A 27526-nucleotide genomic window follows, 5' to 3' on the forward strand; every position below is an offset into this window, starting at 1 on the left:
CAACTGGCCCAAGGGACGATTTCTATTTGTTGTGCCTATTTTCCCCTTGGTTGCAAAGATTCAGTTCTAATTCCATCTCCATCACAAAGGAATTGGCAAAGAACAAACACGCAGAAACAGAAGTGAAGGGGTGCTGTGCTAGTCATAAGCCTATAATAAAGCACAGATTTGATAGCATTATCCATGTACTGTGGTGAACCACACACAAATAAACAGTTCTCCATGAAGAATGAAGACCCGAGGCTTCAGCCCTTCCAACTCAAACACTGTTGTCGCTTTTAACATGAGCCATCCATAAAATCGGCCAAGGAGGTGACAGGAAATCCAAAAGTAATCTGGTCTGGCCCCGCACACTTTGCAAAACAAAAGTTAGCTGTTTTCCAGCTCATCCTGATGATGTTCTAAGAGAAGGATGGGCAAAACTGTAAAATGGAGGCACGGAAATAAATCGTATTTTTATGCCAAGCGAGTTCTAACACGTGGGTGTAGCAACCCAACAAAGTACAGCCTTCCAGAAAGGGGCAAGCTCGCTAACCTCGCCAGGAACAACTTCGACACGACCTTTGAACCTCCAGTGACTGAAGGCGAAAGAAAGACAAAAAGGTGTACCTAAAGGAACCCGAGGGCCAGATGTGCTTTCCTAAGGAACCAAACCAGTTTTCTTTCATCAAAACGATGAAGTGTGACTTCTAGAAGTTTATGAAAGTGTGACCAATTGGAACTTTGGCGTCTGTTGCTAATTGAAGCATATAAAAGAGTCCATTTCTGAAAACATACTACAAACACTTTTTTTTTTTTTTTTTAATTCACTGCCACATGACAAAAACCAGAATCAAGTTGACTGGTGGAAGATCGGTGCAACCAAAGACCATGCTATTATTTCAAACTGTCAGGGGAAGGCAGTAAAATTGCTACCAGGTCTCCTTAAGTTACCCTTCAATAAAAAGAAGCCATCAGGGAAATAAGAGGAAAAGAAAACACATCAAAACCTTAAAAGTCCCTTTAAGTAAAATTATACGTCTGTGGCACCAGGCCATCTACTCTCTGGTTAACATAATAAGCCAATTCCACAAGCTAACTATCTGCTTTCTAAAATCATTAGATCCAACACAAAATATAATCAATAGACTTTTAAACTGTAAAAGCTGCATTCATATGGCATTATTGGAATATGCCTAAATGTCCCTTGTAGGCACATTTTTCTTAGGGTGCTAGCTGACAATGAGGATTCCCAGGAGGCAAAAAAGCTGGGCAACTGAGCCAGAGTAGTCACCGTGAATAATAATCAAACTGAGGAGGGAGGGGGGGGGGGGGGATGAAAAGGAGAGAGCAGCTTTGATAAAATAAATCACTACTGTGTTTACTCATCACTTCAAACTCATTTGTTCTAACGAAAACCCCCTGCCCTTTGAGTTCTCTCTTACAACTATGATGTATATATTTTTAAATCTTCATCTAGCCAGGCACCTGGGTGGCTCAGTCAGATAAGCGTCAGACTTCTGCTCAGGTCATGATCTCACAGATCAGGAGTTCGAGCCTGGCATCGGGCTCTCCGCTGTCAGCTCACAGCCTGCTTCCGGTACTCCGCCCCTCCCGCGCTCACGCGCGTGCGCGCTCTCAAAAATAAACATTTAAAAAATAAAACACAAATCTTCACTTAGCTTCACCATGGCGGGGACGGGGGAGGGTAAAAGTCTTCGAAATACCAAAAGCGATGCGGGTACTTCAAGGCCCATGACCTATTAAAATATATTTGCTTTGTGATCCTTTATTTCAGTTCTTCAGGCAAAACCCATAATCTGTTCTCATACCTTACCAGGGGTATTTCTAACCAAAATTTAGCACGTACGCAGAATCCAGCATAAGGAACAATGTGCCAATCTCAGCCCCTTTACTTTGAGTTCTCCAACAAACATTACAAACAACCCCACTGCTGGTCAATAGACTATGAAGAGTTTAACCTTTCATTCAGTTGCAACAGCTTTGTTCCAACTGCCAAACTGCTTTAGTTTAGGTTAAAAAGAACTTGCAAGAGACACCAAGCAGGCACTTCGTGAAACTTCATCCGGTTCAGAGAACTGAGCCCCACAGGGGCCTGGGCAGTGACGGCCCCATTTACTCGGTGGCGGAGTAGAATGTAAAATTGTAAAATCGAGAGTGATGCTTTTTTGTAAAGAAAAACAGCCCATACCTACTAGATACTTTCGGTCTACTCCCAACCCAGTATCCATATATGTAATTATAACCCTACTGCTAAAAAAGAGAGAACAGGCCCAAAATGGAGTCACTTATGCCAAGCCAACGTCAGCAAAACAAGACTCTACACTTCAATTAACTGCAGTTTCAGCCTCTGCCTAGGAATGCAATCTTTAGGTGATCTGGGATTACCTGGTCATGGTCAGCACGAGAAAGAAAATGTACCCAAAAGACCCTTTCTGTCCGCCTGAGGAAGGCGACCCTGCCTTAAACAAGGTAACTCCGCTAATCAACTTTCTTTTCCTACACCCTTTCTACCTTTAAAAACCTTTCCTTTTCTGTGAGTCTCCAAAGCTCCTTTCTATTGGCCACACTGGATGCTGCCTGATTCATGAATACTTCAACAAAGCCAATTTGGTCTCAAAAGTTACTCAGTTGTGTTTTGCTATTTAACAGCTTTGGCAAGAGCACTGGAGACAAGGAAGGAGAAATACAGGCGTGGTATCCTCGAAGAAGAAAACTTTTGGGTTATCTTTCTCACCGTTTCCAAGGGCAGGGCCATGGGTGAGTTCCTCTGGGTTCTGAGATCTACTCTCTTGCCTATCTAACCTGCTTTCCGCATTTCCTCATTTGATTGGAATCCCTCTCCAAATTCTCTCCCCACAGTGGTTACCAGGCGGGGTCCAACTTAAAAAACCAGACTGGATCTGATTAAGCTGTTCTGGGTCCAATGCGAGGTCTGAGGTGAAGAAAAATTGGTTTTAAGTAAAGGCTATTGCTCATAGGAATCTCTGAAGACCAAAACAAAACAAAACAAAACCACTCGCAAAAAGCCACAAAACTGATAGCACAGGTCAAGCACTTAAAAGCTGTTAGAGCGCTCACCACCCAGGGCAGAGCCTTCCATGTTAGGAAAAGTGGGCGGAACAGGGTTAGACTGACCCCAGGTCGCCTGCCAACCTCAAGAAAACTTCCAAGCAACAGGGTATCCCATACAACACCACGCGATCCCCAACCCAAAAACACATCCCTCTTAGTTATCAGTTTGGCTCCAAGCCAGCCAGAGATTTAGCCAAAAAAATGAGATCCTGAAAACCTAAAGAACACCACCTCCAGGCATACCTGTTTATTTGGTGTCTAAGAGTAAGGTCTCAGAAGCCATAAATCGATATAAAAATGGCAACAAAACGAAACAAATGAAAAAAAAACCTTACTGAGCTTGTTTTCTGTGCTAAGAACATGACAGCATAACCATAGGTTTGGGGGCTTCAAAATATAGCCGGACACAAATGTGGGTTAAACTCCACTGGTGGCCAGGGTCCTCCCAAACTGCTGCCGGCCCTCAGGGGATGTAGAACGGCCTTGAAGAGGAATGCTCCTATTAGATAAGAACCCTGAAGAAATGCGCTTAAAAGCAAGGATTTCCAAATCAAACAGACGGAATGGATTACCTATTTGAAGCCTCCAAAGTCTTCAAAATTCCAAATTGGCTACACTGAAAGATCCACTGCAAAGCGCTCGTGAAAAATTAAAAATACAAACGGTACTTAAAAAACTCTAAACCTAACTAACTCCCACTGCTCCCCTCCACCCTTTGAGTACTCATTCTATTGATGCTTTATCTAAGTCCACTTTTCACTCTGAAAAGACTATTAAATGGTTTGGAAATAAGACGACCAGAGGCTACAGGTGACCTGATGAGGTTATACCTCATCAGGTATCTTTCACTCCTTGGACAAAGGCCAAACTAAGGGCCTCAGTTTAAAACTTTGCTAAACCTAGGGCACCTGTGTGGCTCAGTCAGTTAAGTGGTTATGCATCCAACTCTTGATTTCTGCTGAGACCATGATCTCACGGTTCGTGATTCGAGCCCCACATGGGGCTCTGCACGGACAGAGGGGAGCTTGCTTGGAATTCTTTCTCCCCCCCCCATCTCTGCCCCTCCCCAGCTCATGCACTCTCTCTGTCTCTTTCGCTTCCTTTCCAAATAAATAAATAAACGTTATAAGAAAAAAACAAAAAAGAATCTCTCCCTCTCCCCCACTTGCATTTTCTCTCTAAAACTAAAAAAAAAAATAAATTTCCTAAACGCAGAAGACATCCTCCAAAGTTTCTGTAAACAGATTATCTCCTAAGATTAATGAATTAATAAAAAGGCAGAAAATAAGACGAGGTCATGACAATAGTTGAACACTTTGAAAAGAAGACTATGGAACAAGACAGTAAACAAAATCTGCCCCATTAGAAGCCTTACAGACAATCCCTTAAACACCCTTGGAGGATCCCATACAGGCCCCTCCCGGTTGACAACACTCAGGAATTTTCTTTTTCGTTTTTTGGGGTTGTCTGTTTTGTTTTTTGTTTTTGTTTTTTAATTGGAGAGAGGGAAAGAGAGAGGGTTAAGTGGAGGAGAGAGAGAATCCCCACAGACTGCACACTCAGCACGGAGCCAGCCCCACAGAGGGCTGGATCCCACAACCCTGGGATCATGACCTGAGCCCCAATCAAGAGGCAGACTCTCAACTGACTGAGGTATCCAGGCACCCCACAACTCAAGAATTTTCTGGTAGATTGCTGTGTTATCCCCTTAAAACGCCAAGGGGAAACCAAAATGAAAATTCATGAAAAACCTTGCCAAGTTCTGGTGCATGCGTTAAACCCCCTCAAAGCCTACAGATGGGATCCTGGGAAAACTAACAAAAGCCAGCTAAGGATGAAAATTCTTAACCAGTCAGGTCTCCCAAATGTCTGTAGCACCCAGTACAAAGAGGAAAATAAAATACATTTTGCAGTCTCTTTGGGGACACCTCTCATGTCCAAGAGGTTGTTCACTATTGCCAGAGATATTTACTGTTCATCCTGGGTGAAAGTGAAAACTGACAAGATATTTTGAAGAATTTTTTTGTTTTTAGTAGATGGCCAAATTGGAAGCTATTATTCAGAGCATGATAACCTTTTTTTAGGTCTTCTCCCCTAACCGAAATAAAACCTCACCCAGAAGAAAAGACTAGCTTTCTCAAGTCTTTGTGTAAGGATCCCTAAACCCTTAGAAAACATAAAAACCCCAACTTTTTTTCAAGGCCACGCGGTCTACAATAATTTTTTGTGAGTGACAACTAGATCGAGCTTGTTGGTTTAATTAAAATTAAAGTTGCCTTAGAGTTATCAACACTGAATACACGGCAGACGTACAACTTTTATTCTGCTTGGGTTTGTTCATCAAGTAACCTCATGTTATCTCTGCTACAAAATTTGTCAACCAGAAAAATGACTTGGGACGATGACTGAATTTGTTTAATACCTAATGAAATTTTCATAGGTAATTAAACGTAATTGTTAAGGACAAATGATTTAAATAGATGCAAAGGAGATCAAAGTTTCTCTGTGAGCATTTCAGCAATTAGTCTCCAAAATTTTTTGGCTACTATTTTTTAGCTATTCTTGCTAAGTTAAGTAAGTCAGGGGCGCCTGGGTGGCTTGGTCGGTTAAGCGTCCGACTTCGGCTCAGGTCATGGTCTCGCGGTCCGTGAGTTCGAGCCCCATGTCAGGCTCTGTGCTGACAGCTCAGAGCCTGGAGCCTGTTTCGGATTCTGTGTCTCCCTCTCTATGCCCCTCCCCTGTTCATGCTCTGTCTCTCTCTGTCTCAAAAATAAAGAAACGTTAAAAAAAACAAAATTTTTTTTTTAAATGATAAGTCAGGTCCACTGAATATCTAGATCATCTCCAAATTAAACACTGAAACGTTACTAAAAATAAGTTTATCCATTTTGTGCTTCTTTTACAGAGGAACTGAAGATATCTGGGTCTATTAGTAACCGTGTTTTGTGCCACAATGAATTTACTATGAGAAAACGTGTATTTCTACAAATTAGGAAGACTAGTTATGAAATTGCCAAGCCACGAAATGCTAGTGTAAGAGTACACTATTGTTTACTTCTTAATTTTCATGAGAATGGAAAGTTTTTAAGGGTTAAAAATTCTAATCTATGTAAGTGAAGCTACTAGAAATAATAAGGGAAACATCGCTGTATTGCGAAGAAAGGATGTGTAAAAAAAGAAATAGATGAGGAATGGAGATGCATTTTGTTAAAGGAAAATAAAAGTATTCTGTCCTCAAGTGAGGGTGTTTATTTCAGGATGGGGAAATAGGAAAAACAGATGACAAAATCTGAATGTAACAAAGAAAATTTGTGGGACACAGGGCTGGCTCAGTCATTAGAGCATGCATGCTACTCTTGATTTCCGGGGTTGTAGGTTCAAGCCCCACATTGGGTGTAGAGATTACTAAAAATAAGATATGCAAAAAAGAAAGTCTGTGAAATTTATGCATGATCAAGCTAAGTAAGATTGAATACATTTGTTATAATGGTTTTTAAATAAGCTTTAATGTCAGCAGTATACTTAACACAGAACGAAACCTTAGTATTTTTTCATCTGCTAAGTTTTCTTGGGCTATTGGTCTGTTCTGTAAGACATCATACAACTATTTAACTTTCTGTATTTGCCCAAAAAGTCTCTATTTTATTTGCTTATTTTTTTAAGTAAGCTCTATGCTCAACGTGGGGCTTGAACTCACAACCTTGAGATCAAGAGTCACATGCTCTGACTGAGCCACTGAGACACCTCTGCCCATGAAGTCTTAACTGCCACTATGGTTAAACAGATGTTTAACCACATTTTTTTAGTGACCCAAGACCTTACTTGACGAAGTATTTTAACACCTTTGATATTTTTGAAAAACTTCCCAAAAGTAAATCCTAAATGGGGGTGCCTGGGTGGCTCAGTCTGTGAAGCGTCAGACTTGGGCTCAGGTCATAATCTCACAGTTTGTGGGTTCGAGCCCCGCGTCAGGCTCTGTGCTGACAGCTCAGAGCCTGGAGCCTGCTTCAGATTCTGTGTCTCCCTCTCTCTCTGCCCCTTCTCAGCTCGCTCGCTCTCTCTCTCTCTCTCTCTCTCTCTCCCTCCCTCTCAAAAATAAATAAACGTTAAAAAAATTTTTTTGAAAAAAATCCTAAATGAAGTCTTTTTGGCTTAGAACTAACTGACATTTTTCAGAGGGTTCCTAGAACATCGGAAAAGATTTGTTTTCCCTTCTTATAAAAAGGGAGCTGTTAAACTAAGTGAGTTTATCTGGGGCACCTGGATGGCTCAGTTGGTTAAGCATCTGACTTCCTCTCAGGTCATGATCTCACGGTGTGTGGGTTGGAATCCTGCATTGGGCTGTGTGCTGACAGCTGGGAGCCTGGAGCCTACTTCAGTTTCTATGTCTCCCTCTCTCTCTACCCCTCCCCCACTCACACTCTGTCTCTCTCTCTCTCTCAAAAGTAAAGAAACATTAAAAATTTTTTTAAAAAACTGAGTCAAGGGGCACCTGGGTGGCTCAGTTGGTTAAGCGTCCGACTTCAGCTCAGGTCATGATCTCGAAGTTCGTGAGTTTGAACCCTGCGTCGGGCTCTGTGCTGACAGCTCAGAGCCTGGAACCTGCTTCGGATTCTGTGCCTCCCTCTCTCTCTGCCCCTCTCCCGCTCACACTCTGTCTCTCTCTCTCAAAAATAAACATTAACAAAACAAAACTAAGTAGGCTTATCTGATATGTTAAATTACACCGGAAGCACTGTCAGATAAAAAACAATACTTAGGACTTCTTTTTTCCCTTCCCCTTCCCCAATACCAAGACTTCTTTATGTTGTATTTGTACAGACTTATATGAGTCGTATTCCAGAAACTGTATAAAATTCCTAAAGTCCAATATGTCCTGCTATAATATTGTCATCATAATTCCAGGTATCATTTTAAAATCTGTGTCAAAGAAACAACCAAGTTTTCTTGTCAATTCCCTTATAATGAACTCTCATCAGATCTTTAACAATTGACTTTTTTTTTATTTTTATTTTAAGTAGGCTCCACACCCAACAGGAGGCTTGAATTCATGACCCAGAAATCAAGAGTCCCGTGCTCTAGCGACTGAGCCAGCCAGACGCCCCTACCAATGGACATTTTTTAAGTCGTTTCACGTTCAGACAGTTATTGTGTTATTCAAATGCTTTCGCAAAAGTGTTCCTGCAAAGGGTATGTCATCTTGAGGGCTTCACAGAAAGAACTCTGGCAAACACACGTTTCTGATAACTTTAAGATCATAAAAATGAACTGGTTAAGAATTTCCAGAACTAATGGAAAAAGCGGATTCAAGCAGAACAAAAATTAAGAGCATGGGGCTGAATGAAAGCAAGATGATCATTATAATTTTTAGGACACCTTGGTTGAGATAGTGCTAATTCTTTAATGTTATTTTTCCAGATTTGAGGGAACTTTTTCCCTTAAGCTATTAATGACTTAATAATTTGGTGAAGTACGCCTTTATAAACAAAGATGAAACATTTACTTTCCTCGATTCCTCCAGAATTTGGAAACTCTTGGGTATTCTTTCAACAGCAAAACAGTTATTTACTTAAGTTCAATGAGAATCCCTTCTGTTTGTAACAGGACACAATTGGAAACTGTGTTATATTACCAAGACTTTGACTAGAATCTTGTATTTGAGAGACGTGTGCTTAGACTCAGGACCAGAGTGTTTTTAAAAAAAAAAAACAGGTTGACTTTATGGAGCTAGAATAAAGCCCCTTGGAAAAACCGGCATAGTACCTTGCTTACAAGGTGCCAGCAAAGCAGTCTTAAAAAGAGCTTTTTTGGTCAATCGCTTTTTTTTTTTTTTTTAAGTTTATTTATTTGCGAGAGACAGAGGGGAGGGGAGGGGCAGAGAGGGAGAGAGAGAATCCCCAGCAGGCTCAGCACTGCTATCACAGAGCCCTTCTCGGGGCTCGAACTCACGAAACCACGAGATCAGGACCTGAGTGGAAACCAAGTGATACTTACCTGCCTGAGCCATCTAGGCACCCAGGTCAATCACCGTCTTTGCTACACTTATGTAAATAATCAGACCAAGTTTAAAGCAAACAAATTACTTTTACTGTAATTATCTTTGGTATATAACATGGAGATAACTGTACAGAGAAAAGACGTTTGCACGTTCATCTGTACATTAGATTCCAATTCTATTTATTGCCTTTGAGATTCTGTTATTTACCTATAACCGGACCAGGCCCTGAATGCTTGTAGTTTCTTAAATTATCTGGCTACAACTGCAGCTGACGCTTCCAGTTTTCTCGCACCCTTCTGATCTGCGATCACTAAGAACAAAGACTGCCCTTCGGTATCTTTGGAAGGGATGGACCAGGTCCCCCTCACTGCCCAGCTGGCAGCCAAACTTCAGAGACTCGAACTTCAGATACACAATGTATCTCAGAGCTGAAGAAGTCTCCACCTGACAGGTCCTGTAGTCCATACTCCTGGCAGAGACCTCAAAATCAAATCAACGGAGAGGCCAACATCGAGGTACGCCACTTCTTTGGTAATCCAACCTCCAAACAACGGCTGGACTTACCACTATGCTCCTGCCTCAGTGTCTCCCAAACAAATCGGCCCGTCCTCTATTTTGTCAGACTCCCTAACCCTGACGGTCCATTTCCATGTCTCTGGTTAACACCCCCAAACCCAGGGAACCTTACAGCCTGGTTCGGTACAAAGAAAGGGATACAAGTCAAGAGTAACCAGAATAAAAACACCTGTGTGGTCTACAAACCTTTACACTTTACTGGCTGCCACGGCTGTACCAAGGGGCTCTCATGATTCAAAATCAGCTCCCTTTGGCAGGTCTCAGTTTCCCTGATTAGGAATAAATATGAGGCTATGATTAGGAACCCATCCTTAACTCATGAAAGTATTACAGAATCTGCTGCTAATGCAAAAGCTGTCCCCCAAACATCTTAGACCCTCCGGCCAAAGTTATTCTTGAGAACAGGGGAGCCCATGCTTATCCTTGAGCTAAACAAGGAGGTGCCCATGCTACAGCCCATAGTGTCTGTTGTACCTGAATGAACATTTCTCGCAGCAGAGTTCAAACTCAGTTACCTAAGATCAGTGAGCAGGCCACTTGCCTTCAAAAGGGAGTCTTTCTTCAGTGGAGTCTTTCTTTGACTTACTGGATTTTGATTGGTTTGGGTGGTGGGGACCATGGCTTCAAAGTGCACTCCAGGCATTGGGAACTATCCTGCTTGCAATAATCACAGTAATCTCCCTGGCAAGCTGTATTCTCTCAGAAACTTTAAAGGCATGTTCGCAACCGCTAACCACCAAGCAGATGAGCTCCCTAAGACTGGAATGCCAGAAAAGGACTGAAGAAAATAACCAAGCAAAAACTGGTGAGCCTGAAGCCATGACCCGAGAAAACCACCCAAAGGATCAACAAGAACTGGGAGACATCAGAGGGTTCTCCGGCAGCGGTGCGAATGCCTTAAAATTTGATCATGTCTCTCACAGTTCAGCTAAGTCTAATCAAAGGGGGAAAGTGTTGCCAAAGAAACAACAGGTCCAAAATGGAGTCACTTGTGCTAAGCCCCCCATCAGCAAACCAAGACTTACTAGTAATCTAATTGTAGATTCAGCTTCTCCCAGGAATGTAGCCTTTAACCCATCATTTATGGGATTACCTGGTTAGCGCCAGTGAGAAAACCAACAGACCCCTTCCATTCCCCTTAGGAAGGCACTCTGCTAATAAACTTCCTTCTCCCGCCCCCTGTCCACCTTTCAAAACCTTACCTTTCCTACAGCTCTTTGGAGCTCCTTTCTATTTGCTAGATGAAATACTGCCCAATTCAGGAATCCCCGAATAAAGCCAATTTGATCTTTCAATTTACTCAGCTGAATTCTGCTGTTCAGTAATTATACATACACCCATGAAATGCGAGTTACAGGGCTCCAGGCTGATCCGTATAGTAGCCTCTAAATGATGATCTAAGTCATTCCTGAGGGAAAGATTTCACCTGTTCTCTTTCCCTGTCTATAACCTGAAATGCACAGATTGAGAATACTCTTTATTGGCCAACAATCCTAATGAAAAAGGCTTACAGCCACTGTGATATTGCTAGGGATTGCCCAATATCTCCTTAGTTCTGGCTTCCATGTTCTACAAGAACGCTACACAAGTAACTTACGAATAAACTGTTTATGTATTCAAGCAAAACCCTTGATGTTCAGATCACTGGCAAGTTCAGAGTGCCGGCAATCAAAACTATGTTGTGCCGCGGTAATTACTATGAAAAACTTTCAGGGCTTAATATTAAAGAATAGAATAACATGATCCTTCCACCTCTTCTACACCTCTAGCGTGTGTGCAACATGGCAATTATCTCCGCTCAAGAAGTGAAGTTTAAACTGCAGTGAAACTCAATTATACCCATGACTTTTTAAACACACACTTCAAAAGGCAGGTTTCATCACATTCAAATCACTGAGCAAAATCTTGTCCCCCAACTTCCAAAAAATAGATTTTTATCCCTCTCCCACGAGGCAAACTTCATGTACAGAAATGATTTCTGGTTAGTTTCTCGACCCACTCTTTGGGTCTATTAAAACCGAGGGATGACTGAGGCACGATGAAAGACAAAGAGAGATCCCACCTGGTATAGCCAGTTCATAGGGCTCTACCAGATGTCATTACCACCCAGCTTTAAAAAAATAAAAATAAACCGGATCACACACTTGTTAACACATACACACACACACACACACACACACACACACGGCTACTTTCCTACTTTTAAAAATGCAAAGGAACTAGGAGCAGTAGATTTATGATTTAAGTGCTTGTGGCTAAAATAGCTTTCCAATTATCAAGGGCCTCTTAGGAGGAGCAAGAATGCATTATGTGTTAATGACCACAACCAGGGGTCCCTTCTTGACTCTTTTGTCAGAACCCGAGCAGATCTTCCCTGCAGCCTCACCATTAACATGTCTGTTTCCTGTCAGCCCACTCAGAGATAATGTCATTTATCTCAGGGAGGCACAAGCCCAGTCATTAGCTTCTATAAAAGACCTCAAACAAAGGCCGGATAATGTTTCACCCAGGGCTCTTACTAAACCCAGAACCAAGCTTAGTGTCTAAAAGTCAAGGACTCAAAAGTTATCATCGTGGCAAGAATATTTTCCCCATTATCAACAATCCTAGATACAGCTCTAAAGGAGAGCGAGGTCTAGTCCAGTAAACACCGGTGGAAAGTGCTATCACACACAATTAGATTAACTGATAAACGCTGACCAGAGTTAGCCTGGAAAGAGCCTTTACCCCTCTGGCCTCCAGGGGGAAAATTGACAGAATAATTCAGGTACTGACTAAAGAGTGAGATCTTTGAAGAGCTGACCCCTCATTGTGACTGCCTGCAGGAACTGAATAGCCATTATAAAGTGTTCAATGGCTGGGCTTCTGGAAATCTTTTAAATAAAAGTGGAACTGGTTAAAATAAATGTAGGAACATGTGTTTTCACAGCGTTCCTCGTATTACTGCAATTGCAAGTTTCTATGAAGTACCAGGTGAACTTTTTTAAATTAAAAAAACACGCACTCACACACAGACACAGTCAAAATTGGAGCGAATCTCGGCCATTCAATCCTTGTTTTTCAAGCTGAAAACGAAGAACAGATGGTCCTTTCCGTGTTGTTTGAATCTGGTTATTGAACACCTCTGTGGTTAGGGAGATTTCTGCTTAGCACTTTCGGCATACATTTCATTTACGAACTATAAAATGCTGCTTAGGAAAAAATAAGTCTTTATAACACTCTAATTAAAACCATCTCGGAGCCAAGCAATTTCACCTGAAGAGCATTCTTAACCTGGTGACATTTGGACAATGACTCCCCACCCCTCTCCCCCCTCCCTTTTCTGTGCAGACCATTTGCCAAGTTATTAAAAGTTGCTGAACATTATTTATCTCCTTTAGCACAGTCTTGATCCGTCGTGCGTAGTTTTTTCACCTCTCCGGCACACCCGGTACATTTCCAATACCACGTCCGCTCAGGACTCGGTGATCTGCCTCGGCCACACAAACGCCCCCAAGTTTCTTGGCTTCTCCCAGAGTATTTGCTTGGGGAAAGGATGGCCTCTGCACCCACCTCAAAAAGCCCTGTCACCCTCAGAGGCAGCTTATAGAAAAGTAAGGGGCGGGATCCACACTGGCAGCCACCCTTAGTTACCAACGTTTTTAACCGCTAAATCCCTTCTGTGGCTTTCAAAACAGTTTGCTGTCTTACAACAATAGACTTTGTTCTTTAATTACGGCAAGTGACCTTTCTGCCCTTTTATTTCACAGTAGATAAACTGCACTCTCTAAGCAGAATTTGTAGGGGGCACTAGCTTTGGGGGCAGAGGGGGGGACGCATATTGTCCCCAAAACTCATTCATCAAAATACGTTCTTCAACTGCTCACGCTCACTTAGAAAATGTGCCAGAATTCCCTAGTGAAGTGTAAAAGGCTTCTACAAGAGAATAAAATAAAATGAATGATATCCCTTACAGACAGGTCCATTTGTCGACACCACCTTTAGGCTGTTAAGGACCATCTTAATGAAAGCAATAGGATATCAGAGAAGTAATTCTCTTTTCTGAATACGTACTGAGTCGTCAGAACCCTGAGACACAACTGTAAGATCTCCTGTGCCTTTCATGTCTATTGAGGTATTGGGTATTTTTAAGAATTCTTCTATGTAGTTTGGAATTTTCCGGCGATCAAACAAAACCATGTACCCTGTTTAGCCCGGGCCGAATGCCTGTGTCTGATAAGTCAAAACTGTAAGACGGCTAAGGAGGATACATGCAGAAGAGCCTTAATACAGGCTATTATGCTTCAAAAGAAGGGGGGGGGGGGGGGTAAGGTGGAGAAGCAGGTTTTAACAACCCAAAGCCAACCCGTCAAATCTACTTATTCAGACATGTCACTGGTGGCTTAACCACAAAATGGGCTATAGAAATATAGCTCAAACATCTTAGAATTATGGCATGTTTTGATTTTGCTCACGTATTAAGGGAGTGGCGACTTTTACAACATACTTGTGGTTTCCACATAAAGGAGCAGAACACTCATTGATTTAATTAGGTTTCATAAGGTCCAATTTATCATGTTTTACATGACTTTGTGTAGTGTAGAAACAGAATAAACAGCCCAAAAATAGACATTTAAGCATGCTGTGAAAATTAACCGGTGACAGCAAGTCTTATGAATCTCCTGTGAAACCTTTCAACCAGGAAAAACAACCCCCCCCCCCACACACACACACAGAAGAGAAACACGCACACATACACCCCTCCTTTGGTGTTCACACTTGGCCCCTCGTGAGCCACATCTGATTGCTGGAAATCAATCGTTTTCACTCTTGAGGCACTTACTCCTCACGAACCCCGAAAATCAAGCCAGGCTGAGGTGAAAACATTCTACAAAATGTCAAAAGAAACCTTCCTCAAAGATGCCTCGGTGCTGTAATACTTGGTCAGGTAAAGCATGTCCTACTACATCTTTTACCTCCTAAACGGAGGATCCTCCTATCATTAGGAAGTCGCCCCTAAACTGAGGTCTCATTTTCCCATCCACGAGTTGGTGGAATCAGAGCGACTTCCCTGGGTGACATCTGTCCGAGAGAGTGCCATCTCTGGGTGCTGAGGAGGCAAGCATTCTTGGGGGGGGGAGGGGTGCGGGTAGGGAGGAGAACCTGAGGACCCGTGTCCCTGAGCCAACACCTCCCTGCTGGACAGAGAATGGCCAAGACTGCAGGATCCAAGCCCCTCGGAGCCATCCCTGAGGGGTCCCTGTGCCAACACCGGGGGCTCCAGTTGGTGGCGGGCGGTGGAGTGAATCTAAAGGCTCTGTGCTCTCTCCCCTCCTCCACCCCCAGCCCCATCACGACTTGTTTGCTCTTCATTTATGTAATTCACATTATCGCATTTATACTGCTCCCGACTCCAGATGAGTTGCACGTATATGAATAATTTAATTCTTCCATTCTTCATCCAGTTTCCTCTGTGACTGGAAAGTGAAAAGAACACAAAAACTGGAGAACCGACACCGTGCTCTAATCTCAGTTGCCATGACAGCAGCCTTTGAGATACAGAAATGTTCCGACTGCCAGCTAAACAAAATTGTTGAATGTGAACATTTGGCTGGAAGATTAAAAGGCTAAGGGGAATGCAAAAGGGCAGTACCTCCCACATTCCAGGCAGCAGTGAATCCAATCAAATGGTTCTGACTCCTTAACCACAGCCATTGTGAGCACTGGATTAGGGCAATTCATCTAGATAGTTAGAGCAGATTATAACTGCAATTGGAAGACTATTGGCAACAAAAGTAAATGCTCTACTGTACTAAGTAATAAGATTTCAGAACGCCTTTTAGCAGAAATTACGCGCAACTACGCAGTGAAATGGAAGTATCGAAACCTGGGATTTTTAAAAATGCATTTCAAGTCATCACTGTAAAATGCTGTCTGCCCAAAGGCACAGGAATCAAAGAAGCGTTCGCAGGCTTTTTGTGATGCTGGCATTATCTACACGTTGATGGACCTTCAACAACTTCTCAAATCATAAAATCAGAACTTTCTTCCTGTACTCCCATCATTAAAGTCTTCAACACACAAAAACAAAAATTGAAAGGTTTGAGGACAGAGCAGCGAATAACTGTACACGGAAATAATCACCCAAAGACATCTTACAGTTCAGATCAAGTTAGACATAGCAAATACACCAAAGTATTTAAGAAGCACATTTCCAAACAGCCACGCCATAAATCACAGGATATGAATTTTTGCTTCTGCAAAGCACTACCGGCAGGATTAAAGACCGATTTTACAGAAACATTACTCACACCCCCAGCTCTCTCCCAACCTGCAGGGTGGACAGAGCACTTTCAGTCCTGGGACACTACCCAACGTACCCCCGTCACTGGACCAGTAAGTCACAGGCCTCCAGCACCGAATGGCACAGCCCTGGGGGCAAGTTTTCCAAAGGCAGTGTCTAACCAGACTTTTGCTCAAATGCGACCCCAAATTCTCGTCTCCTCTGGCCGTTTTCACATTTCAGGAGCACCAATCCGCCAAGCCTTTTTTTTTCACTTGTCTTCACCAGCCTTCCCACTCCCTAGGCAAGCCAGAAATCCAAAGGAGAACACTCATATCTCCAGCTAAGAACTAGGCCGGGGCACCAGGGTACAGTCCTAAAAGCCACCAAAAACATTCCAGTCATTCTACACGGCGAAGCAACCGACAACACAGGGGCACCGAGCTGGGGTTTAACCCAGGACCAATGAGAGGAACCCATGCAAGGCTGATGCCCTTTGACAGAACTATGTTGGAGAAAGTAACGGAAAAAAAAAATAAAAATAAAAATAAATAGGTTGAGGGAGGAGTGTAATTGAGAATCCTCGACCTACCTCCCCAGGGAGGGACCGTGAACCCTGCCCCTAAGGACACACTACCAGAAATACTAGGGCGCGTATATTCACATGTAAGACAGCTCTCCTTGGGCGAGAAACCAGGACAGGAGTCAAGTGGGTACATGAGCAGGGTTTCTATTAAAAGCACACCACAACTGGCTGACTGGCCAGAAGCCCTTCTGCAGGGTAAAAGGCACTTTAGGAACACCCAGGCCCTCCCACCCGGGGACCCGAACACTTAGCACCACAAGCAGCAGCAGCAGAAGCAAGAGCTAAAACCGTGCACCCAAGGAAGCTCCCCCATTCCAAATTCTCGTGGAAAGGATGCAGAGGACAGAAATCTCACAAAGAACCAGAAAGCACGAATAGGAAGTGTTAAGGCACACAGAGGACACCCACCCCCTCCCCAAACACACACACACACACACACACACACACACACACAAATGCACACAAAGAGGAAAGTGGGAAGTCGAGGAAGGCGACTTTATCCTACCTTCTCGGTTTTCAGTTTCTTGATTCGCCTGTGGCTCTCCTCCTCCTCCTCTTCCTTCTTTAACAACATAGAGTTTCCCATGAGCCCTGAATCCGGGGCACTTTTGCTAACTTCCCCTGCAGCCGCGCCGCTGCCACTCCCAGCGCCCCCGCAGTGGAAGGGGCTCGCGCCACCTCCATTGCTCTTGGCCCCAAAGCCATAGAGGTGCCCCCCGGAAGGGGCCTGGCCGCCACTGCCATTCTGGTGGCCCTGAAGCAGGTCGTGCTTGTCCTTCCTGGATTTCCCCGCATCCTTATCCCGCTTGGCACCTCGGCTGCTCTGGCTTTTACCTGCCTTCTCCTCTTTGCTTTTCCCACAGGAGGCCGCCCCCGCGGTGGCCGCGGAGGTGCCGGTGCCGGTACTATTGCCGTTTGGGTTGCTGACGCCGCCGCTGCTCACACTTTGACCCAGCGCTGAATTCATGCCAGTTGCCTCTCCAGGGCGCCCTTGGACTTCCTGCCTCTTGCCAGTGCTGCTGATCTCGGGAATCCCATACAAGGCAGCAGAAGGCAGAGATTTATTAGCATCCTTAGAAGTTTTACTCCTTTTCACTTTTGATTTGCTGGTCTCTTTGTGTGAATTCCCCTGGGGAGCAGAAGGCTGAACAGAAGCAAATTTTAGGCCATCAGCTAAGGCTGCGGTAGCACCGGCCCCGCTGGAGGCCAGACCTCCGCAATCCTTCGAGTTGCTGCTGCTAGGCGTGTTGGTGGAATTATTCATCTCAAATTTCTGTCTGTCCTTCTCCAAATCAGCGTCCAAATCGATTATTAAATTTCCAACCCCGATTTCCCAATCATCACCACTGTCATAAGTATCAACCGTATTTGGATCCACACCTTTTCCTGCAGTAGAAATGTTCACTGACATCCTGAAGATGAGCTCTCTAGTATAAAAATCCGATGAACTTTCCTTTGGAGATGAGGGGACATCCGTTTAGCTCCGCTGGGCTTTCTCTTAAGAAAAAAAAAAAAAAAAAAAAAAAAAAAAATCTTCTAATCTTCCTCTTCTTTTTCCTGCCCCAGGAATGTGTCCAGGGATTTTACACCCTTTAGTCCCGGTCCACCTTTTCCTGTGAAGGGGGGAAAAGTCGGATATTTCTTGTCTGGGTGTTACCAGAATAAAAAACGATTAATACTGGGGAGTCAGTAAGGGGTACAGGGAAAATTGGAGAAGAAGGTGGCTCCTATATTGTCCCCACAGTCCAGTACCAGGTTTAAAAGAAAATAACCAAGCCCAAAAAAACTTACCCGTGATAGTAAGCATCTTACAGTAGCTTAAAAAAAAAAAAAAAAAAATCCCTTTATCAACAGCACAAGGATAATCACTCTTTTTAAGGCATTAAAATATCTTAAAGATCTGAGTCAAGTCCAGAAAGGTTTAAAAAAAAAAAAAAGAGTTTAGGATTTTTTTTTTTCATACATGTGATATCTCAGCCCCAGAAACACAGCCTAAACACTCAGACAAGAGGGAGGAACACAGCTTTAAACATCCCTAAACGCGTCCTAGATCTTGCAATTTCAAAGACCAGACCCTGGAAGTCCTCTTGAGGCTAGTTTCAGAATTATGTTTCTAAATTTTCCTTATTTCTAATTTTATGACTTCTTTTTACAAATTGTCTGGGCAATCAGTTTTTTGTTCCCAGTAAGGAACAGGAAAAACAACCAATAACTACCTCCCCCCCCCCCCCAGCGAACACATACCGTCTCTTCCCCAACAGTTTATACAATTTTATTTTTGAAATACACACACACGTCTTTAAGAGCATTTCTCTATAAAAAGACAGTGTTTAAAAAAAAAAAAAAAAAGGCTGAATACCTGCCTTTTGAGGGAAAAAAAATTACATGTAAACAATTCTACCGTATTCCTAGGTCAGAGACTTGCTCAATCTGTTAAATATGGTGCCACTGACTGTACAGGGAAACTGATTAAGACATGCACTTTAAGTAGTCTGCGCCAAGGTGGCCTCAATGACCGCAAATGAGTGTGTGTTTGACAAAGATCAGTTAAAACGGTTTTTAAAGGGATCAGCCCCTTTTAACAGTTGATTGTCGAGAAAAATAAATAAATATACATACACACACACACACACACAGACATTGCTTACCTTTAATCCTTTATCATTTTTTAATTAGGCCAGCAAATCAAAATGCCTTTCCCACTCCACTCGGCAAACAAGCCTGTGCCTCATTTTACTTAAACACCAAATGATCAAGAAGGAAGAAACCAAATAACACATCTCAGCCAGAATAATCACTCGATAACATTATTCCACCTCCCCACCCCCCTTTTGGCAAACGGATCAGGAGTCCTTTTCTCCTTAAAAAAATGTGTCACTGTACAGCTGGAAGATAATGTTTCACATTCACAACAGAAGCACCAAAGGTTTTTTTTCCTCTTAACAAGCATCGAGAATAATAGTTTTTTATAGATATATATAAAAAAAAGAGAGAGCTTAGAGAAAAAAGTTTTCCCAACTTCTCATTCCGCCTTCAGTTCCAGACTTCAGAGTCACCGTGATCAGTAAGTAATGATCCCATGTAGCAAACCTACAGGCGTCCGCTAGTAACAAGACAGAATGTGCTAACATCGGGATAAATTAGTGAAAGGGAAGAAAGAATAAGAAGAAACGACTGAAAATCTGGGCTGGATTCCGCCTGTTAGTCGGGAAGTGGCATTTTTCCGCCCGTCCTGACAGATTTGATTTCTTGAACTAACTTAAGAGGAAAGGAGGGGGAAGAAGAGGGGGAGGGGAGGAGGGGGCGAAGAGGGAGGAGGGGGGAGGGGCAGGAGGAGGAAGAAAGGGTAGGATGAGAACCCCAGCCGAAGGAGAAAAAGAAAGGTGTGGAGGGGGAGGGGAGCAGATGATTCAATGAGCTGATAAACCAGTTAAAACAGCATTCGCTCGGGGCGGGGGGCGGGCGGCGGTGGGGTGAGGAAAATAACGGCGTTTAAAATTGGTTCAGTCTTCGAAACCCAAAGGATGTGATGTTTTCCTGTTTTATGTTGTTTTAAGAAAAAGGAACCCAGTTCCTAGTATAGTCCCCGGGGGGGGGGGGGGGGGGGGAATCCGCCGTCGCTCAAGCCAATCACTCATGTGGTAATTCGATAATTAGAGTCAAAAAAAAAATTTTTTTTTTAGGCGACCTTTTTCCGGACAGTTTTTCCCATTGATAGTCGCAGCAAACGGTGCGTCTCCCTTTTATTTATTTTTCTCTCCTCCTCCTCTCTCACCCACCCCCCTCCTGTGTTTAGTCAGATGGCCCCGGAGCTTGGCTTAGTATTTTTAATTAGCTGGCGTTTGGAAGCTAAAAGCAGTAATGAATTGTTGATGGATTGGAAGTGGAGAGTCGCTTTGCTGGAAATGTCGGGGCTGGGAGAGGGGGATGGGCGAGTTAGCAACAACCAACCATCTAAAAGGAGCGATTTTGTTACAGTGCAAGCCTTTCACATCACGTGAGGATCAAGGGCTCAATTGGTTGTCGTGAGAACAAAAATGGTGACAAGCGTATCAAGAAAATACTGATCTGGTCTTTAAAAAAAAGCTGAAGGTCTCTCCCCTCCCCCTGCACACACTCCCCACCCCCCGCCGCCGCCTCCCCGCGCCCCCACCCCCCTGCAGTGGGCGCAGCTACAAGTTATGAATGTGAAACATTTCTCGCAGATCTAGGCTCTCGGAAGTTCGAAGGAGTGAAATGTAATGAGCACAAGAGCAAAGCAGATGTTTTAAAGAAACACCTTATAAACCTCTCCTCAACTTATCTCCAATTTGTCGGCTTTCCCGAGGGGCCAGGGATGGGGACGCCTAGCAGAGGAGGGAGGGCACCTCCAAGCTACTTGGGTTTTAGGGACCCCCTCACGTCTTAAACAAAGAAAAATATTTTGCTAGCTCGCGAGCCAGGTCATGTAATAAACACACCATTGTTACTCTATTTGTGGGTTTGTTTGGGTTGGGTGGGGCGCTTTTTTTTCCCCTTAATGGTGTTTTTGCTGCTTGCTTTTTTAAGGAGGTGGAAAATGGTAATTATAACCATTACATGTAATGGGTGACTATTCCCTTGTTTAATATTAAATTATTGGGAACTAGGATGTGGCAAGAGATAGAAATCGGCTTGTTCTGCCCTTGCCCCCATTTTCCTGGCTCGGTTTGGAAGAGGGTCTTGCCCAGCTAGGACAGGAGAGGGAGGGGGCGAGGTGAGCTAGGGAATAGACACTGCAGATCAGGATATGTAACTGTGTCACTTTTATTCTCCTTGGGTTACAGCCCAAAAGGTAATTTACTCTAAGTTACCCCGAGTGCCCAGTCAAGCTTAATTTGTGTGAAGAAGTTACAAATGCTTCACCCTCCACTGAATAAAATTCACCCTTCTTGGGTTGTTGTTCTCAATGCAAAAGCCAAACCCTGTAACTAGTTCCTCATTTCAATGCATAAAACTCGCACATTCCCCACGCAACCGTACTTACGGTCTGTATTGGATCGAGTTGACCTTTTCCTTCTAACTGCATTGAATGTGTTTGGTTGCAGCCGCTTTATTTTGGAAATTACAATCTCTTCAACAAATTTATTATTAAAGAAGATGGACCATCAAATGTCACAGACCGTCCTGTGTATTTTTTGTAAAAGCAAAAATTAACATTTAAAAAAAAAGAAAACAAAAATCCCCCTGGTGCACACACACAACAAGCTTGTTCTGCAACACTGAAATCAGGACTGAAACACAACACACACACAGGGGGAGTGGAGCAAAAGGAGCTCTCAGCCTCTATACCTGAAAGGGACTTTTCTTTGTTCCCATTGCCCTTTCGCATCGGGCCAATCAGAGAGCAGCTTTTATGAAACTGGGCTCTCTCATTGGCTAGCTGCTTTCTCTTGGCTACTGTAGGGGGTTGAGATATACACACGTATAAAACACACACTGAGAGCGGGTGGGGGTGCGGTGGGGGTGGTTGTGGAGACAAAGCGTTTTATTTTCCAACCAGATTGGGGATGGGGAACCTCCTGCAGTAAGAAGAAAAAAAAAAAAATGGTGCGCCCGTTTCAATTACTACATCATTCACATAAAACACTTATTTATTAAAACAAATCTCAAACAGGCTGCGAGGAAAGGATGTCGGTAAATACAAGTTTGATTGTGTTATCTTGGGGGAAATAATGTATGTGATCGCTCGGTGGCAGAGGGAAGCCAAATGAGCCACTAGCGCGTAGCGAGGAGAAGAGGGAGGCTGGCTGTGTGGAAATGACTGCGAGCGTTTTGCTGGCTTCCCTTCCTTGTTGCAAGGACTCAGCAGCGCGAACTCCCAAGAATGATTTTCTGTATTGCAGCTTCTGGCTTTCAACCCTCCCCCACCACTTTGCCCTTCTTCCAATTTTTTTTTTTTTTTTTCCCCGTGTCTCTCTTTTTACTCGCTGATTAAATAAGAAAAATCGATCTGGGGGTAAAGGCGGCGGTGGGGAAACAAGTAACCCTTTTGTTTCCAGTCTTCTGTTGTACAAGCACTTAAGTGTGAACGCTGGCAACCATTTAACCGCCACTACGTGAACACTTCTTCCCTGGAATTTGTAACAAATCTTTTCCACCTGGTTCTAGGCGGCTCCAAAAAAATTAAAAAATAAAATAAGGTCCCAGCCAACCATATTAACACCTCGGGCCAGCCTCGTTTTTTACCAAATCGATTTGTGGGAGATAAATATACTAAAAAGATTAACCCGTTAAACAGTCCCAGTATGCATTTTTAAACGGAAACATTGTCAGAGTTCCCCTTCCCCCAGATCTTTAACCCTATCTTGGGGAAGGGGGGGGGGGGTGTCAAAGTCCTCTGACCGCTAGCCAGCTCAATCCACCAAGAAATAGAGAAATATTTTACAATCTATTATAGGACGAATGCCAACAACCAAGTTAATGGGACTCTGAGGTCACAGGATAAGAGAGGTTATATAAAATAACAAGTGTAGTATTGTACTGTAACAGCTAATATACTTAAATTAATGTATATATATATGTATATATATATATATATATATATATATATATATATATTAAGCCTTTAAAGCACTTTTATTTTTTAATTTTTCACTGTTATTTGCCATTACTTTTAGGAGCTACAGTGTGGAAACCTTAAAGTCAAAGATGTACTCTGAATTTCACTGAAAGCATCATGATCCCAAGCATTAAAGATCCAACACTACTGTAATTTCCACATGACAATTACAATTTGAGGATGTGTCTTCAGAGTCAAATGGACATATAAAGTGGATTACTGGTAGCAAAAGACAGCTCATGATGTAAACACTCAGGGATGACTTTGCGGGTCAATAAAAATATTTATGTCACATGTTTTAAGTAATGTCTATTGACTCATGTTTGAGCTTCCAATATATTTAGTTCTTTTTAAAAATGGCAATGTGGGGGCGCCTGCGTGGCTCAGTCGGTTAAGCGACCGACTTCAGCTCAGGTCATGATCTCACAGTCCATGAGTTCGAGCCCCGCGTCGGGCTCTGTGCTGATAGCTCAGAGCCTGGAGCCTGCTTCAGATTCTGTGTCTCCCTCTCTGTCTGACCCTCCCTCGTTCGTGCTCTGTCTCTCTCTGTCTCAAAAATAAATAAACATTAAAATAAATAAATAAATAAATAAATAAAATAAAAATGGCAATGTGTTGTTTCACTACCCACGATGAACTCAACTTGATGCTGCAAATAGTAATAAACAGCACTTTGCTGAGGTATATAAACTAGAGGAATGTAATCTAGACTAGTCCTTAGATCTCCCTAAAGCGATCTATATTCAAATCAACGCGATACATTAACAAATAAAATGGGGCAAATTAGCCACCTGATATCCACTTACCCTCCATTTTAGCTCTGATGTTTGTTTCTATTTTTGAATATACAGATTTACAAATTCTTTTAATGTTCAATTGATAGTAATAGCACCATATGGTGATTTTTTTTTTTTTTTTAACTTTTCTTCTTTTGGAGGAGAGGTTCCTCAAACGTCCAGATCACTCCTGGGCACTTCCACTGTCCCTGGAGTATGTACTCCATTTCAGCCATTGGAAGACCATGGCTACCCACCCCCCCAATGTTATATCAGCTTAGAAAAATCAACAGCTAGCTCTTCCAACTGGACTTCAAAAAGCACAGAAAATAAGACCTGAATTTGTGAAGCTGGAAAGGGTAGAAGCAGCCCTCTAACACTGCCTTGGCAAAAAGCAAATCCCTGAGTCTGGGGCATGGATTCAGGATAACTAAAACCAAAACTCAGGCTTCCTAATACTCAAATAATCTGATCTAACCCTAACATTACCACCTAACCTTGAATCTAAACTTTTTTGCTCAGTAAACCCTAATAGTCAAAGGTAGGGGCTTATGCCAAACTCATTCACGAATTTAACTCAAACCCTTTTCCTGCCATCCCAACATCTCCACACTCCATTTGCACCCCACCCCCCATCTCCTGCCCTCCCCATTCTTCTCGAAGATTTGAATAAGCCAGAGTTGTTATGCTGGCTTTGCGTGTGTTTGTTTTGTTTTGTTTGACAAAGGGGGCAATCAAGAGACATCAGAGGGCTATCAGCTAATTGATGAGTGAAACGAAGATAATTAACTAGCAGCTTTAGAAAGTCAGAGCTGCTCCCCTCACAAAAATCGGGACGCTCTCAGATTTTAGAGAAGAAAGTTTTAGCTCTGTCTCTTATCAAGATAACAGGACCACGCCAGTCTCCATATTAATATCCACATGCACATCCTTGGTGATGCCGGCACACTATTGCATGACACGAGCACTTTGTCATTTTAGTGCCCGTCTCCCCAGAGATGTGGTAGTGGGGAGGAGCCAGCTGGAATTGGAGTCTAGAAGGAATGGAGGGGTGGAAGCCGCTTGAGGAATAGTGGGTAAAGGGGGCAGTTAAAGAGTGTTCTCCAATCACCATCACCAAGAGCCCTGCCCCCCAGGATATTCTGCACCAATCACAAGGTGCAGAAGCTTCCGGCCTAGGACTTTCCCCACTATTTACGAGCAAAAGAGCCCAATGCCAAGAAGGCCAGGGCCTTCGAGCAGTTAACACAGAAAAACACAACAGTAGATGTGTCTCCGGTTCCTATTTCCTCTGAATTATGGTGTAGGAGGGATCAGAAAAAAAATTCTTCAGCTTTTATTAGGATGGGAGTGTATACCTGGTCCTAGCTTTTCTAAAAAATCTCTGTCAACATGGACACGTCCTCGCTCAGGACCAAGTGGGAAAAGTGGAAAGCAAAGCTATCAAGAATAAAACCGACCTGGAAATGGGCTTGGTGTATGGGAAAAGGAACTCAATTTAGACATAATGAGAAACTTTGTGGCTGCCCAAGAAGATTGTGGAGAAAGATTCTTATCTGTGTGGGGTTGTTTATGAACAGACCGGCCTCAAGGTAGTGGGCAGGTGACCTGCCCTGGTTTCCAGGGAATGTAGAGTTGGTGATTTACACGCCCACACAAACACTAGAAGGTCTTCACTCTTTTCACCTACTGGTAACATTCTAGCCTCCCACTTGCACAAGGTCTTCTAGAGAAAACTGTTCCTCTGCCTTTTCACACCTGCTGACTAAGTCCACTTTGAGTTTCCGGGAGCATTTTTAACGCTATCCCTCCCTAGACAACTATCACCAAAAAGAGATGAGCAGTGTTCTTGGTTAAACATGTGGCATGTTTGCAATGTCCTGAAATATCGCCAGACCAAAATAAAGTGACAAGAAGCAGGTGTCCGGTGGAAAGAGAGGACCTGTACACAGAAACATTTCAGGCCCTTCCCTGGGGGGCAGAAGGCAGGGTGAGGTAGGGTGAGATCCATAAAGGAAACACACTGATGGTATTCACCCTTCCCGGGAAGACTTGGGGATATTCAGATAACATGTTTTGTGACTACGGACATTTACACACATTGTGTAACACAGCTGTGTTAACGTCTCAGGTCATTTCTATGCACCATTCACCTTCCATTTAATCTCCTGAGAGTCTAACAAAAGGGACCCTCCATTGAGGGGAAGGAGATTAATGGCTATCTTCACACATTTTCATACCCCAGTTTTGTTTCAACAAATTGAAACGATATAAAGCACGATTCCCATGCTCTGATTTAAGACTACGATGAAGTTTAATAGCAAAGAAATACAAAGCTAAAGAAGATGCTTCCCCCTCTATGTGTGTGTCTTTCCCCATCTCTTCTCCCAATCCTCAAACTTGCAAGAAAAAAAGAAAACACAGCAAATCGCGTCCCTTTCAGGCCCTGCAGTGCTAGAGAAACTGGCAAATATCGCAAAACAGTGCATTCTTCTACAGGAAAACATTTGTATACGGCTCACATTGAGAGAACCGCAATGTAGGTCAGTGTTAAGTGTCTGAAATGGAACCTCTGCTTGGAGCAGGCCCTTGCAGCGTCGTGCCCGCTACTATATCTGAACGGGTGCCCAAGCAAGGTCTGCGGATCAGTTAACAAAGTAAGGCAATTTACATCGCATGTAATGAAACCATTTCTGGAAAAGGATTTTTCTTTTAGGCCAGTGGAGACTGGGTACATAAAGAAGATCAAAACACAAGCTACAGTTTTTTAAAACTACTTATTGGAGATTGCTGTTGCTGGTTTTATTACAATATGTATTTTACAGATTTAGGTAATAGCCCTGATTTTTCAAATCGACCTCTGTTTAGACACGTTTCACTTTGGGCTGTTTCTTGTCTGCAAAATTACAGTCATTTGCACGTTATTACAGTGAGTAGGAGACAGATTGTATTTAGCGTTGGGTGGGGGAAGGGTTATTATGGGAAGTGTTCTGCTACGGTCAGCACATAATTTCAGCCTGAAGAAAATTGCTTCTGAATGGCTGGTCTGTTAGCTAGCCAAGGAATGGTCACTGGGAGAGACTGAAAAAATACTTCTGCTTAATCTGCATTATAGAATTACTCTCATTTCCAGAAAGATGGGCTGTGGAAAGAATGATCGTTAAAGGCAACGTGAAAACTTGTAGGTGAAATGTTGTCACAGCTCTCTTTGAATCTAAAACAATTCCGACCAAAGACGATGCCACCAAGAAGGAAAGGGCCCGAAGGGAGCCCATACAGCCATTATGTTCCACTCCATCTTTCTCCCTTGCTTTGCTTTCTCAGCTCCCCCTCTTGCGATTTACAAAAATCTCTAGAACCTTAATGACAGTGGGTTTTTAACATACGTGTCAAATTGTGTAAGAGTAATACAAAATTCATGGGCAAGTATATCTCTAGCTCTCACACATACATGACTGCAAGAAAAAAAAAATTCCCAATACAGCCTCTTCTTGGAAACAGGAACAGAATCCCCTTAATTGTGAAAGTATTTCATGTACTTTTGGCGCTAGAATTTCAGAATTTCTCGGCACTTTACAAACTACATTCCATTTGTGCAGATTTCAGAGAGCTGCCAGATGAATCAAGCAATGACGCTTATCAGAAACAGTCACCCCTGTCGAATTTTAATTTA

At 43.1% G+C, this 27526-nt stretch overlaps 1 protein-coding gene across 4 annotated transcripts in view; it reads right to left on the reverse strand.

Annotated features, from left to right (window-relative positions):
- ZNF608 (zinc finger protein 608) overlaps positions 1–21674 on the reverse strand; it is a 117764-nt gene extending 96090 nt beyond the window's left edge. For 3 of the 4 annotated variants that reach the window (XM_042982900.1, XM_042982907.1, XM_042982910.1), the window contains exons 1-2: positions 19146–19465; positions 17003–17994 (exon numbers count right to left, since the gene is read on the reverse strand). In XM_042982900.1, the coding sequence (XP_042838834.1) occupies positions 17003–17908 (906 nt within the window). In that variant the 5' untranslated portion in view covers positions 17909–17994; positions 19146–19465. Of the gene's footprint in view, positions 1–17002; positions 17995–19145; positions 19466–21502 lie in introns of those variants that run through there. The other variant, XM_042982918.1, reaches the window with a different exon arrangement.
- Between the last annotated feature and the right edge of the window lie 5852 nt (positions 21675–27526).

The sequence above is a fragment of the Panthera tigris genome, chromosome A1 (genome assembly GCF_018350195.1).
Source record: "Panthera tigris isolate Pti1 chromosome A1, P.tigris_Pti1_mat1.1, whole genome shotgun sequence".
In the NCBI taxonomy this organism is placed as follows: domain Eukaryota; kingdom Metazoa; phylum Chordata; class Mammalia; order Carnivora; family Felidae; genus Panthera; species Panthera tigris.